At 43.1% G+C, this 15,532-nt stretch overlaps 1 protein-coding gene across 1 annotated transcript; it reads left to right on the forward strand.

The window, feature by feature from the left end:
* Window positions 1–618: 618 nt before the first annotated feature.
* On the forward strand, window positions 619–7,643 carry BAG2 (BAG cochaperone 2). The gene is made up of 3 exons (XM_081330589.1): window positions 619–1,009; window positions 5,634–5,743; window positions 6,568–7,643. The coding sequence occupies exons 1-3, from the start codon at window positions 849–851 to the stop codon at window positions 6,960–6,962; spliced, it is 666 nt and encodes a 221-aa protein (XP_081186715.1). The 5' UTR covers window positions 619–848; the 3' UTR covers window positions 6,963–7,643.
* The last annotated feature ends 7,889 nt before the right edge of the window (window positions 7,644–15,532 follow it).

Consider the following 15,532-nt stretch of genomic DNA (forward strand, 5'->3'; position numbering starts at 1 on the left):
CCAACAGGCTGAAAAATAGCTTTTATCCGTGGGCTGTTAGGCTTTTAAATGGGACATAATCTTATGCAGAATTGACTTGGGAGGCCGGTGTGTGGTGTAGTTGGTTCACATAGTGTGGTGGGATGGAGGGTTTGTTGTCACTGTGTGTTGGGGGGAGAGAGCACAGGGGGAGGCTCAGCTAATCTCAATGTACACATGTTGTACTTTGACAATAAAGGTTATCTGTCTGTCTGTCTGTCTGTCTGTCTGTCTATCTATCTATCTATCTATCTCTATCTATCTATCATCTATCTATCTATCTATCTATCTATCTATCTATCTATCTATCTATCTATCTATCTATCTATCTATCATCTATCTATCTATCTATCTATCTATCTATCTATCTATCTATCTATCTATCTATCTATCTATCTATCTATCTATCTATCTATCTATCTATCTATCTATCTATCTATCTATCTATCTATCTATCTATCTATCTATCTATCTATCTATCTATCCCTCAGCTCCGGGCCAACCGGGGGCTCGCGCTAATTAGACTGGGGAGTTGGTGCTTTGGCGGGAACGACGAGCTCAGGGACATCAGAAACCCAGCCCCTCGCTGTTTCATATAAGCCGAAGGGCGAGATAAGACGGCCAGCCTTTTGCGCTCCAGAGCCCCTTTGGCCGTCGTCACCTGGTCTCGCAAGTGCGCGAGGGGAGGGGCGGGGCGACTCCGGAGCGGGAGCGGCTCCTCTTCGACGTCCAGGCTGAGGCGCCCGCTCTCGTCACTGCAGCTGCCGACCGGGCAAGCGCCGTGCGGCGGGCGGAGAGGCGCCAGGCGGCCACGGCTCCTCGCCTTTGCCATGGCCCAGGCCAAGGTCGGCAGCGCCAAGAACAGAGGCGGCGAGGCAGCCCAGCAAGCGGGCGCGGCGGCTCAGCAGACCCGAGGGCGCTTCTTCCGCTCCACCTCCATGGCGGACCGCTCCAGCCGTCTGCTTGAGTGCCTGGACCAGCTGGAGCGGAGGTAAGGCTGGGAAGGGCGGGCGTGCCAGCCGAGGGGTGCAGCGCCCTTGGCTCTTCGGAGGAGCGTCTGCGTGAGAAAAACCGCAGCGTTTGTCTCCCACCGTCCCAACCCTCTTCCTCCGCCTCCCTCTTCTGGGCAATTTGCGGTGGGGATTTGGTCGACTCGCCCGAAAAAAAGAACCGTCCCGGCCGCGTCTTTAAAAGCGCTCCTCTGTTTGTTATTATTTGGATTGCTTCCATGCTCCGCATCTCCGTTTGGGCTCTGCGCAGGGGTCGGCAACCTCGGCTCTTTTATGACTCGTGGACTTCAACTCCCAGAATTCCTGAGCCAGCATAGCTGGCTCAGGAATTCTGGGAGTTGAAGTCCACGAGTCATAAAAGAGCCGAGGTTGCCGACCCTTTTGCAGAACGTTTCCCTCCCCCCCCCCGTTCGATAAATGGAAGAGGAGGAGAATCCCCGACGTGCCTTCTTGCTTTTAGTGGTACTTGTCAGGCCTCGGTTCAGGACGAACGCGAAGTTTCGGGGGCTCTGGAAAAAAACGGTAATTGGTCCTAAGCATAATCTCCGGGTGCTTTTGAAATGGGACGGGGTTTTTTCACAGCCTCTCTGGACGTCAGCCACGTAAAATCCTTCCTCATTTGGAAGGCTGTAAGCCTTTCCCAAGTAGGGAGGTGGGATAAATTGCATGAGAGAATTGCTTTTCTATACATTATTCTGAATGGATGAGGAGGGTTTTGGATCTGTTCGGTTGGAGAGGGGAAAAAAGCAATATTCCCCTGTTTAAGGGCTGGTGGAATATATGCGAGTTGAGATTAGAGATGGCAGGTTTAATCGTACAGCCTCCCTCCTGTATACCGAGTGACATTAGATAAGAATGTCTATTACTACTTCCAAATGTTTCTGTGTGTTCTTATGATTTTGGGCATGTTCATGTCTCTGATTTAGATCAGAATGTGAAGATTTCACGCACTGGCTTCCCAGTGTAGCTTCAGGGATCTGTAGTCACTGATAGTCATTCTGGTGCATTTCACTTGAGGTAGATGGATTAGCAAACCAGCATGCCAGTTTCCTGAAATGGTGGGAGACAAGTACTTTCTACTGTAAACTAGTCTCAGGTAGAGAAGATCCAGATCCCATCAAAAATAAAGCCAGTCCTGGCTGAACACCAACAGCGATTGGCTGAGTTTACATATTTATAACATTGGGCTGTAAACCATGGTTTACTCACCAGTGAGACTAGGTGTACACAACATCAAAAGCCAAACTTTTTCATAATTGCAACAGACTCATTAGTAAAAGTTCCCCCGCACATGCGTGCTAGTCGTTTCCGACTCTAGGGGGCGGTGCTCATCTCCGTTTCAAAGCCGAAGAGCCAGCGCTTGTCCGAGGACATCTCCGTGGTCATGTGGCCGGCATGACTAGACGCCAAAGGCGCACAGAACGCTGTTACCTTCCCACCGGAGTGGTCCCTATTTTTCTACTTGCCTTTTTACGTGCTTTCGAACTGCTAGGTTGGCAGAAGCTGGGACGAGTAACAGGTGCTCACTCTGCTACGCGGTACTCGGGATTCGACCCACCAAACTGCCGACCTTCTGATCGACAAGCTCAGCGTCCTAACCCACTGAGCCATCGTGTCCCTCTACAGACTCATTACTGGTACTTAAATGACTAAATTTCCATTGTTTAGCATTTCTTTACACTTGCCATGGATATTTACTTAATTTTAAAACAGGATAACCTGAAAAATTCACCCTTTGCCAAAAGACATAAGTAAAGAAATCAAATAACTATAACTTAGAGCACTACCCTTCCTGAATATGATAGTTTAGACAGAGATAAGAAAGATTATTATCTATATTATTATATAGGTTATACATATTTCTTAATCTAACAAAAGCATATCAGGTTTTTTAATGAACAGTATAAAGTTGTTCATAATTTTCACTAGAAAATTTAATTTATTATTGCAATTCAGGCACTTCATGGAGAAAAAATGAATAAAAATTGCTTAAATAATTTCATCAAAAGCATATGAATTTTTAACTGAACTGAAATTTGAATATAAGTTGCTCATTTAGTGTTGAATGTTCTATATTTTACACTTTTCTATATTTTCTGCATTAATTATGTAGTAAATCATTACATTGAAAGAAGTTATTGATTCATTTTTTATTTTAGTTGAGCAGTACATGTACTCAGAAGTGAGAGCCACTGACCACATATTTGGATTCACAATTATGGTCTGATTTATATATCATGTTAAACCGCCCCACCCCAAAATATGCAAACCAGAATTATAGGGCTTACTTTTAGACTATAATGCTATAGATACATAGCTAAGGTTATCCAGAAGGCTGTTATTTGCAGAATTATATAATACATTTTCTAAATGACTTCATCACATTTTTTATGGTTAGGTTCTCAAATTCTAAAAAACAAATAATATTGCTGTGTTACGAATTATATATGTGCATCACTATAATTTCTGACCATATAATCTGCTTTTCTTGTAAAACATATTTTAAACAATGTTAAATGAATTGCAAATCTGTTTATTTTATGTTTATTTTGGAATGGCAATCTCACACAAGTAAATTATTTATTACTGAATGAGTGTTTATGGGTGCTACCATAGCTACAGTGATAATTTTTTTGCAACCTTAATTTTTCTGCATGTGTTCAAGAATGAGGAAGAAATTTTGCTCTGGAAAGTGGTCCAGCTTTGTGAGTGAAGTATAACAGGTGCTATGATAGTAGAGACCTATATATAGTAACAAGTGAGGAAGGACTGGGAAGGTCCAGCTGTCATTCCAGAAAGCATATGAGATTTGGCCACTTTTTTTGTCGGCAAGATTGTCTTTACTTTTTAGGTTTAGTGAGATTCAATTTTATTGAGATTTACTCTTTCCTAGATCTATGTAGAACTTCAGCTCAGTGGACCAAAAAGTGGACTTTAGGAATTCGTATGGTGCTATTTCCATTCTTTCTTGATATACCAATTCAGTTATCCATTCTTCCCCATCCTAGGGCTTGAAACAACAATCCACATGCCTTTTAGCATTTAAATTGAGCTTTGCATTTTGTATGATTAGGATAATCTAGCTATAACAATTCTGCAAATTGACAGAAATCAGATAATAAATTGATGGCAAGGCTATAGTTTTCTGAATGCAGATAGATTCTAGAATGTCAAAGAAAACTAGTTTTGCCTCTGACATGGCAATTTTCTGCACAGAGACAGTTCTGTATGACAGACTATCTGGTATTGCAGGTCTCTGCCTGCTATCTAGTGTGGTACATTCTGTACACTGACTTGAGTGTTAAAGCAGCTCAAAATCTCTTTCATACATTCAGTTATTTGAATATGTAACTGCTATTTCTAGGATATCTACCGGTAATTTTAGTATGCCTGGAGTTGGAAAATGCTGCTTTCTTTAAAAAACAAAGTGAAAATATTTATATAGGTTGTTTCAGGTATAAACCTCCAGCAATGTAAAGTGAGGCTCTTCCTTCATTGTAATAGGAGCAGAATCTGTTATTTACTTGAGTTTATATGCCACTCAACTCAACAAAGCTCAAAGCTGTTTACCAAAGGAAATCCATCCATCTATCTATATCTCCATCCATTCATCCACTTACCCACCCACTCACGTATCTATCTAAAACTAAAAACAATTGCAAGCTGAACAAGAGCAAAGCAGCAGAACTTTAAGGAATAATAACAAACCTCAAATCTAACCCCAAAGGTCAAAGCTTAGCACCAACTTCAAGACAATAAGACAGCTAGCCTAATTTCAAGAGGAATGCTAAAAGGAGGGGGGAGACAGCACCAAGAAAGCTCATCCTCATAATTGTGAATGACCTTCCATAAGAGAAGGGACCCAGATGCAGCCCAGCCTTCCTATCCTTATGCCACTGGGGAAAGGTGGTTTGGTATATTCAGATATGTGATCCTTTAAATGTGAAATCCAGAACTTTGAATTGTACTGAAAGGTAACCAGTGCAGCTTCTGGAAAACTTAAAAGTTCCTAACATTATATAAATGTCTGCATTCTGGGTCAGCTAATTCTTCTGGGTAACAGTCATCCAATATTGCTGGGCCAGGTAAAAGGTCTTGAGGAGGTACATCACTATTTCAAAGGATATGGAACATATTTAAACTGCTGTCCATTGGTCCTCCTTAGTTTACTTTTTTCCCCTTTCCTTGTTAAATGAAGAGGGGCTGAAGGGCATATATGAAAAGTAGACTTTTTAGATTTACCTCAAATGATATGTGAGAAATAGACTTTTCTTGATACTTGATTTGTTTCCCTTTAATAATGCTGGAATTCCCTCTCCACCTCCTTTCCTGCTGTTGTGCAAATACAGTCGGGGCAGGGGATAAGAAAAAAGATATTTTGCAGTTCTTGCACATAAGACCAAGCCAGGATTATAATATCCACCTTCTCATTTTGGCAAATAGGAAATATTGACTTGCTATAAAAACTTTGTTGTAGCAAGAATTTAGTATGTTAATTTAATGTTATAAATAAGGAATAGATGGAGGTGGGTTAGAAAACATGACACATAATATAAGGATATTTGTAAACTTTCTTTTAAATTGGTAATTATTTTCTCTTCCCAGAGTTGAAGCTTTGCGTGATGCAGCATCTTCAATGGAACAAGAAAAAGAAGCTCTTCTGGAAATGATCCATAATATACAGAATAGCCAGGATATGAGGAATATTAGTGAAGGTAATACCCCAAACTTCTTTGTGAATGTGTAAATATGCATATTTGTAGTGCCTGATGACTACACATAAGGGGATTTTTTTAGTGTCTTCATAGTAGATGGACTTATATAGGTACTCCTCGACTTACAACCATAAGGAAGCCCAAAATTTCTATTGCTAAGCAAGACAGTTAAGTGGGTTGTGCCCTATTTTATGACCTTTTTGCCACTGTTGTTAAGCGAATAAGTACAGTTGTTAAATGAATCATGTGGTTGTTAAGTGAATATGGCTTTTCCCATTCACTTTGCTTGTTGGAAGCCAACTGGGAAGGTTACAAATTGTGATCACATGATCCCGAGGAGGACAGGGCAATTGTCATAAATACAAGCCAGTTGCTAAGTGCCCAGATTTTGATCACGTGACCGTGGGGATGCTGCATTATTTGTAAGTGTAAAAATTGGCTATGTCACTTTTTCAGTGCCATTGTAACTTTGAACAGTCACTAAATGAATGGTTGTAAGTCGAGGGTCACCTGTACTAAGTGATAATTTCTTAATACGCTACAACAGACAGGATTCAAGGGCGACAATAAGCTGAAACAAATCAAACCATGCTATTTTAGTGTGTTCTGTTAATCTAGCCAGTGTTTTTCTATGGTAAGCTGCTAATACTAGATCAAGTCAAAATCTCTGTTAAGTATTATCAAGCCCATTACAATTATTACTGTACTCCATCTTCCATGGATTGTAGCAAAAATATGATGCAGTAATTCTTGACTCTCCTGACCTTGCTGGTCAATTGGTGTTGTAAAACGTTAAAAGCAGCATTTTCAATTTCAAAATATAGGTGAAAGAGAAGAACTTAATCTGACTGCCAAGCGCCTTATGGGCCGAACCATCACAGTTGAGGTTTCAGTAGAAACTATAAGAAATCCTCAGCAACAGGAATCCCTGTTGCGGGCTACCCAGATGATTGATGAAACAGTCAATAAACTCTTGGATGATTTGGAAGACTCAAAGAGCCGGTTAATGTCACTTTATGGAGCTTGTACATCTGAGACACCATCTGGACCTGTTGATCAAAAATTTCAGTCTGTTGTAATTGGATGTGCCATAGAAGATCAGAAGAAAATTAAAAGACGGCTAGAGACTTTGCTTAGAAATATAGACAACTCTGAAAAGTCCATCATGCTTCTAGAAAACCAAAAAACAAGGCAACTCTGCAACAATGGAAAAGATTAAAAGCTTTGGATTACCGTTATGAAAATGTTTTCTTAAAAAAGCAAAGAAATGCTGCCATTTAAAAATATATAATGCATGGTCTTGTTAGTACAGGTCACATGCCCTGAAACTGAAGGGAGTTTATATACCTCTTGTACAAATCCTTGAGCATTCAGAAACAAAGATGGAAGAAGACAGTTCTGGAAAAAAAATACCCTTACATTCCTTTGAGGGGAAAATATGTCTGCTTCCATTACAAAAAAACAAAAAACAACCAACGAACTCTAAAATGTATTCATAAAGTACATCCTGAGGCAACTGCAAATGTTACCCATCATAGAAGCACATAAACACATGAACGTTCTGTACTTTTGATCCTCTCAACAGGCTGGCTAGAATGTTCTGCCTTCCATGCTTTCCTGTTCAAAGAATACATCTTTAAAGGGCTTGGTACATTGATATAAGTAACTAATGCTTTATTTGAGAGAATGTAGGCATTTCATATCCAAAGGATAAATCTTTTATTTATTTATTTGTTTTATATACCGCCCTTCTCCCGGAGGACTCAGGGCGGTGTACAGAGCAATAAAGTAAGAATACAATAAAGCAATAAAGTGAGAAAATTTTAAAACCCAAATCCATCAGGCCAGGCCGGCTTGTTGGAATAGATAAGTTTTTAGATCACGCCGGAAGGAGCGAAGGTTGGGGGCCATCCGGATTTCAGCTGGTAAGTGGTTCCAAAGGATTGGCGCACCCACTGAGAATGCTCTCCCCCTGGGGGTCACCAGCCAACATTCTCTGACCGGTGGCACCCTGAGGAGGCCCTCTCTGTGGGAGCGCACAGGACGGAGGGATGTTGACGCTGGCAGTAGGTGCTCCTGTAGGTAATCCGGACCCACGCCATGTAGGGCTTTGTATGTCATCACTAGCACCTTGAATTTCACCCGGAAGGCAACTGGAAGCCAGTGCAGCTCACGGAGCAGAGGTGTAATATGGGAGTATCGGGAGACCCCCCAAAGCACTCGTGCAGCTGCACTCTGCACCAGCTGAAGCTTCCGAGTGGTTCTCAAGGGCAGCCCCATGTAAAGAGTGTTGCAGTAGTCAAGACGAGAGGTCACAAGTGCATGGGTGACTGTACGCAAGGCATCCAGGTCCAGATAGGGTCGCAGCTGGCGCACCAGACGAACCTGGGCGAAGGCCCCTCTAGTCACAGCTATATGATCTTCTAAGGAGAGCTGTGAATCTAAGAGGACACCCAGATTGTGAGCCTTATCTACGGGGGGTAATAACTCGCCCCCGATATTAAGAGATGGAATAATCTGAATATCCTGACATGCCGGTATGTACAGCCATTCAGTCTTGTCCGGGTTGAGTTGAAGCCTGTTCCTCCCCATCCATTCCCGGACCGCTTCCAGGCAACGGGACATCACGTCGAGGGCATCACTGATGTGGTTTGGGGTCGAGATGAAAAGCTGGGTGTCATCAGCATACTGATGATAACCCACTCCAAAACCACGGATGATCTCACCTAGCGGCTTCATATAGATGTTAAACAGGAGAGGTGAGAGGACCAACCCCTGAGGAACTCCATAAATGAGAGGCCTCGGGGTCGATCTCTGGTCACCCGCCAACACCCACTGTGAACGTTCCAGAAGGTAGGAGGAGAACCACTGAAGAACAGTGCCTCCCACTCCCAATCTCCTGAGACGCCGCAGTAAGATACCATGGTCGATGGTATCAAAAGCCGCAGAGAGGTCTAATAGGACCAGGACAGAGGAATGACCCCTGTCCCGAGCCCGCCAGAGATCATTCATCAGAGCGACCAATGCCGTCTCCGTGCTGTGCCCGGGCCTGAAACCCGATTGGTATGGGTCTAGATAATCAGTATCTTCAAGGAACAGAGGAAGCTGATGCGCCACTACGCTCTCAACAACCTTCGCAAGAAAGCGAAGGTTGGAGACCGGGCGAAAGTTGTTTAAAACAGCTGGGTCCAGGGAAGGCTTTTTGAGGAGGGGTCTCACCACCGCTTCTTTCAAGGCTGCGGGGAAACTGCCCTCTTTCAATGAAGCAGTTACCACTGCATGGATCCAGCCTCGTGTCCCATCCCGAGCCGCATAAACCAGCCAGGAGGGGCACGGGTCCAATAAGGATGTAGTGGAGCTTAGCTTCCTCATGATCCTTTCTACCTCGTCCAGAGTCACAGGATCGAACTCTTCCCAGATAACATCAACAAGACTGTCCATGTTCTCATCGTCAGACTCTGCCCAGTTGGAATCCAGACTGGTCCAGATCCGAGCGATTTTGTCCAGCAGATGTTGGCTAAATTCCTCAGCACGACCCTGCAAGGGATCCTCCTTCACCTCTAGATTAAGGAGGGAGCGGGTCACCCTAAACAGGGTGGTCGGGCGATTATCTGCGGACGCGATAAGGGTAGCAAAGTAATTAGACCTTGCCCTCCTTAGCGCCGCGAGATAAGACCTCGTAAAGGACCTTAGTCGCGATCGGTCGGATTCGGATCAGCTGGATCTCCAACAGCTCTCTAGGCCCCGTCTCTGACGTTTCATCTCCCGGAGCTCCGTAGAAAACCATGGAGCCCACTGGGATCTGCAACGGGTCAGGGGCCGCATGGGTACAACTCGGTCAAGTGCTTCTGTGGCTGCCTTTTCCCAGGCTTCCACCATGGCACTGGCCGAGCTATGAGCAAAGGAGGCAGGTGGGGGGCCAAGCGCTGTTTGGAACCGCCCAGGGTCCATTAGCCGCCTGGGGCGGTACCATTTCGTTGGTTCAGTAACCCGACGGGGAGTGGCAAAGCGGAAGGTCAGTCGCAGGAGATGATGATCTGTCCATGACAGGGGCGTAACAATTGGAGAGCCCCCACCCAGATCATCTAACCACTGTCCAGATAGGAAAATCAAATCGAGCATGTGTCCTCCTACATGAGTTGGGCCCTGGATTATCTGCGTCAGGTCCATGGACGTCATGGAAGCCATGAACTCCCGAGCCAACTCAGATGATCTCCCCAGGGATGGTAAGTTGAAGTCACCCAAGATCATAATTTTGGGGAACTCAACCACCGGTCCCGAGAGGATGACAAGAAGCTCGGGCAGGGCTGCTGCTACGTGACTAGGTGAAAGGTACACTAGCAGCAAGCCCAACTGAGCCTTAGGGCCACATCTAAGGAGGAGAGACTCACACCCGGCTATTTGGACAACAGTGGCCTCTCGCGGATACAGGTTCTCCCTCACCGCTACCGCCACTCCCCCGCCTCTTCCCTGAGCCCGAGGCCTGTGTAGCACCCGGAAACCTGGTGGGCAAAGATCTACCAAAGGGACACCACCCTCAGGTCCTAACCAGGTTTCCGTAATGCAGGCCAGATCCGCATGTTCACTCTCAACCAAATCTCGGATGAGAGGAGCTTTATTGACTATGGATCTGGCATTAAGATATACAAGCCTGAGCTCAGGTGGTTGATTATCTTCGCTCCCGGTACCACGGGCCGAAACCAGAGGGTCGGAGTGCATCACCGCTTGAAGATAGCGGGGACACACTCCCGGATGTTGATGCGGTCCTCTGTTCGGACACCTACTGCCATTCCCTACCGTCGTTGGAATAGGTAATCCCAAACTCCGCTTCGGGGCCCCGAGGGTAGCTAGTCCAAGCTCCCTCTCAGCGTGATCAATCTCAGGCCTGGCCTGAGTAGCGGTTGGTGGACACCTCCCGGTATCTGACCGAAACTCCCGGTATCTGACGGTGCTAGCCTGCTGTTTTTGCTCTCCCCCTCCGAGTATGCACATCGGCCGAAGTTGATCTAGACCCATGTATAAGGCAGCAGGAATGGATTGAGGCTGGTGGAGGCGTTTCAGAGTTGATTCTGGTGCCAGCTGATCTGCGGTAGACCCGGTCATTGTTGCCGTTACTGCCGCCGCTGCTCTGCTCTGGAGGGGGGAGGCAAGGCTTCACACCGCAAAACGGTGCTAGCCTGCTGTTTTTGCTCCCCCCCCTCCGAGTATGCACCTCGACTGAAGTTGATCTGGCCCCATGTATAAGGCAGCAGGAGTCGATTGAGGCTGGTAAAGGCGTTTCGTAGTTGGCTCTGGTGCCAGCTGATCAGCGGTAGACCCGGTCATTGCTGCCGTTACTGCCGCCGCTGCTCTGCTCCGTAGGGGGAGGCAAGGCTACACACCGCAAAAACGGGGTTTGCCTGCTGTTGTTGCTCTCCCCTTCCGAGTATGCACATTGGCTGAAGTTGATCTAGACCCATGTATAAGGCAGCGGGAATCGATTGAGGCTGGTAACGGAATTTGATAGATGATTCTGGAGCCAGCTGATCAGCGGGAGACCCGGCCATAGCTGCCGTTGACGCCGCTGCTGCTTTGCTTCGGAAGGGGAAGGCAAGGCTTCACACCGCAAAACGGTGCTAGACTGTTGTTTTGGTACTCCCCATTTTCATAAATGGTATCCCATTTGTTCCTTTTATACTGTATTGATTTTAGGCAATAGTATCCTGTTAATTCCTAGAGATAATTTAGCAATATCTATTTTGTTCTTGAAAGATTAATCTATCATAGACAATTCAATTGGACTGTATTCCTCTTTAGTAAATAAATCTATTTAAGAGAGGTGGCAAGGTGGAAAAAATGCTATAGTAAACGCAAACAAAAAAATTATATGTACTTCCTTATTGCTGAATATTCATAAATAAAATAAACCATGCTCCATGCATTAAATTTTAGTATCTTTTGAATATGCCATTTACTTATGCATAGATCTCTAAATCCTGTTCACTATGAGAATGCCTTAGCTACATTTAAAGTGCTCTCCTATTACTTTATTTGCTCAAAAACAGTGTATTAAACATTTCATACAAATGTCTATACCTATTACATTTCCTCTTTCATCTTCTCACAGTACTCCAACCTCCTTGAAAAAGTTGCAGAGGAGCAGTAGGTGAAAGTTGCTCATATTTTACATCTGTGAAGGATGTTACCTGACACTTAAAGCATGGAATATATAATTTCATTCCACAAGTGCCATAATCTATATATAGAAGAGCAGTAGGATGTTGCTAGAAAAGCATGGCATAGGATAGGGGTAGGCAACCTTGGCTCTTTTATGATTCGTGGACTTCAACTCCCAGAATTCCTGAGCCAGTAGGAGTTTAAGTCCACAAGTCATAAAAGAGACAAGGTTGCCTACCCTGGTATAGGAAAATGTTCAGTCACAGCAGAATTGTCCTCACAAATCTTAGATACTGTACATGTTGAACTATTAGCTAGCACTGTGCATTGCTTTGGATTTACAGACCCAATTGTGCTGTTGCATGATAAATCTAATAATACAGGTAGTTCTCAACTTATGATCACAATTGAACCCAAAATTTATATTGCTAAATGGCAAATTTGTTAAGTGAGTTTTGCCCCATTTTTTTACTTTTCTTGCCACATTTGTTAAGGGAATCACTGCAGTTGTTAAATTAGTAACATGGTTGTTAAGTGAATCTGGTTTCTCTATTGATTTTGCTTGTCTGAAGGTTGCAAAAGGTGATCGCATGACCCCAGGGACACTGCAACTGTCATGTGAGTCAGTTGTCAAGCCTCCAAATGTAAATCAGATGACCATGGGGGTGCTGTAAGTGTGAAAAATGGTTGCAAGTGTGAAAATGGTAATTCTCTGCTTTCAGTGCCGTTGTAACTTTGAATGATCACCAAGCAAACCGTTGTAAGTCGAGGACTACCTGTAGTTCCAAAGATTTCAAATATAAATTGAAAGATTTCAAAATACAATTAGAGATTTTGTAAAATAATGTACTGGGATATTTTGGTTTGTAATTTGTATTTAGTAATAATATACATTCCAAGAGATAAGTTGGTAATTTTGTTATGAGTTTCTAATTAGAGGACCGGAAACAGAGTGGTATTAGGGCATGTGAAACAAATATTCCCTCCTCTCCTTCCCTGGGATTTAAAAAACAATAAATAATGTCACCTGAGCCATAACCCATTTAGAAGGCCAAGGAATATTGATAGAGCTGGGAAGGGAGCATAGGGTCTGGGAAGCAAGCCAGGATGAGATAAGCCTCATAAATGTAATTTTCAAAGACAGCTGTGTTTGAAAAATAGTGTACTTTTGCCTTTTCAATAAAGAGTTAAAGAGTCCACTCCACCACTAATCTCGCTAAATATGGTAGGCTGTTAAATCCAATCATATTCTGTCAATTACCTTGCACTGGTATCCAGTGAGATATGCATCCTATCTCTATATATAGAGGTAGTCATCATTTAAGGGATGCGGTGGCTCAGTGGGTTAGGACGCTGAGTTTGTCGATCAGAAGGTCAGCAGTTTTGCGGGTCGAATCCCGAGTACCGTGTAACAGACTGAGTGTGTTACTCCCAGCTTCTGCCAACCTAGCAGTTCGAAAGCACGTAAAAATGCAAGTAGAAAAATAGGGACCACTACGGTGGGAAGGTAACAGCGTTCCGTGCGCCTTTGGCATCTAGTCATGCCGGCCACATGACCACGGAGACGTCCTCAGACAAGCGCTGGCTCTTCGGCTTTGAAACGGAGATGAGCACCGGCCCCTAGAGTTGGAAACGACTAGCACGCATGTGCAGAGGAACCTTTACCTTTACCTTTTAGTCATCATTTAGACTGGTACAATTCTGATGAAAAGTAATTTTACCACTAATGCTCACATTTACAACATCTGCAGGTCTGTAAATCAAAAGAAAGCTGAAGATAAGCATAGCCACTTTGTTTAACAATCAAATTCTGGTACCGACTGTTGCTAAATAAGGATTTACCTATAACTCTATGGAGAAGGGTCATATCCTTACCTAATTTTAGATTTGCTTCTGCTGCCTCAGGTGCTATAATAAACAGTTATGCTTCAAGTGAATTGTGTGATGATCTCTAAGTTAACTCGTAAGAAAATTTGAGACAAAGATATATAAAAAGCACCCTATGAAGAGAGAATGAGGAAATTAAAAATCACAGGGGAAAGATTAATGTGGGACAACATTTTTCAAAGTCCCTTAAAAGGCTGTCTGACAATACAAGGTTTAGAATAATGCTTTAAACTTAAGAGGAAAAGGCAAAACCTTACGAGCGTTAGGATCAACTTGTGATCAGTGGTAAGAACGTAACTCTGCTTTACCAGTAAAGTTCAATAATGGAGCCAATAACAGTTACTTCATTTGGATTCTGCACTGACCAAGATATAGGAATTGAAAGCTTTAATGGCTCTTTGAAGGAACACGGCAAACGCACTGAGCATTTTTTTTATCAATTTATCAAATTTCTCTATTTAACTGGAGTTTGTAAATTTGCTATAATGTACTTATTTTAAAGTATCTGGCTAATTCGTGAAATATTTTGAGCAACTGGTCATAAGGCTTAACTATATAAAAAAGGATATTTTTCCTAAATTAATTTTTCAAAAACTATCACAGTTAAGCAATATTTGAGTATCTAAAACATAAATTTAGCTATTAATTGGGATATGGGATGGTTAAATGATTCTGGATTTCCAGTATCATAAGAAGTAACAATTGGAAGTTTATTCGCTCCTTTGATGATAGGGTGCCTAGCAAATTAACACTTGCCTCAGAGAGTGATTTGATAAAGGTCTTCATTTTTTCTTCTTCTGTTCAGTTGTGTCCAGTTCTCAGAGACTGCTTCTATAAATTCCTGCAGTTTTCTCTGCAAAGTTCTTCAGATGTGGTTTGCCATTGCCTCCTTCTAGGACTGAGAAAAAATGGTTGGCCCAAAAGAAACCTAGCTGGCTTTGTGCCCAAGGTAGGATTAGAATTCATGGTCTCCCAGTTTCTAGCTTGAGACTTTAAATGCTACAAAAAATTGGCTCTCAATGTTTTCATTATACATCTCCAAAAGGATTAAAAGGTACCAAAACATGGATGCTGCCTGCTAGGTACCAGATCAAGTTCTAAAGCTTTGAATAATTTTAACAACTTTTCTGCATCACTTCAGATTTTTAGAATCATTTTTGGCACTCACACAATATTTAATACATTGTGATCTGATAAATTAGAATGTTTTGATACCTGTATGAATCTATATAAATCCCTTAACTATAAAGGCATTTTAAAGTCTAAATGGGTTTTAGTGAACATCATGAAATACCACAGATTGATATTAGCAAATATTACTTTAACAAGATACATGGTAATTTACTCATGTTCCTGTCAGTATGTAATGGAGAGCCTTCCATCCCATAAGCCAGAGGTTGTTGCCCAGTGTATCCCAACCATTCAGTGAGTCTCATCCCAACCTCTACAGGTAGTCCTTGATTTACAGCCATTTATTTAGTGACCAAAGTTACAACGGCACTGAAAAAAAAAATGACCGTTGCAGCACCCCCAAGGTCACATGATCAAAGTTTGGACACTTGGCAACTGGCTCATATTTATGATGGTTGCAGTGTCCTGGGCTCATGTGAGCACCTTTTGCAACCTTCTGACAAGCAAATCATTGGGGAAGCCAGATTCACTTAACCATAACTTAACCCAGTGATTCAGTTAACTGTGGCAAGAAAGGTCGTAAAATGGGGCAAAACTGTCTAGTTTAGCCACGTA

Source organism: Vipera berus (assembly GCF_964194415.1).
Source record: "Vipera berus genome assembly, chromosome: 1".
NCBI lineage: Eukaryota > Metazoa > Chordata > Lepidosauria > Squamata > Viperidae > Vipera > Vipera berus.

Excerpts from the sequence above, each read along its gene's own strand:
- BAG2 (XM_081330589.1), top strand. The coding sequence starts at position 849 with ATGGCCCAGGCCAAGGTCGGCAGCGCCAAGAACAGAGGCGGCGAGGCA. Across the intron at positions 1,010-5,633 it reads CTGGACCAGCTGGAGCGGAG|AGTTGAAGCTTTGCGTGATG; the intron begins GTAAGGCTGGGA and ends TTCTCTTCCCAG. Across the intron at positions 5,744-6,567 it reads TATGAGGAATATTAGTGAAG|GTGAAAGAGAAGAACTTAAT; the intron begins GTAATACCCCAA and ends TTCAAAATATAG.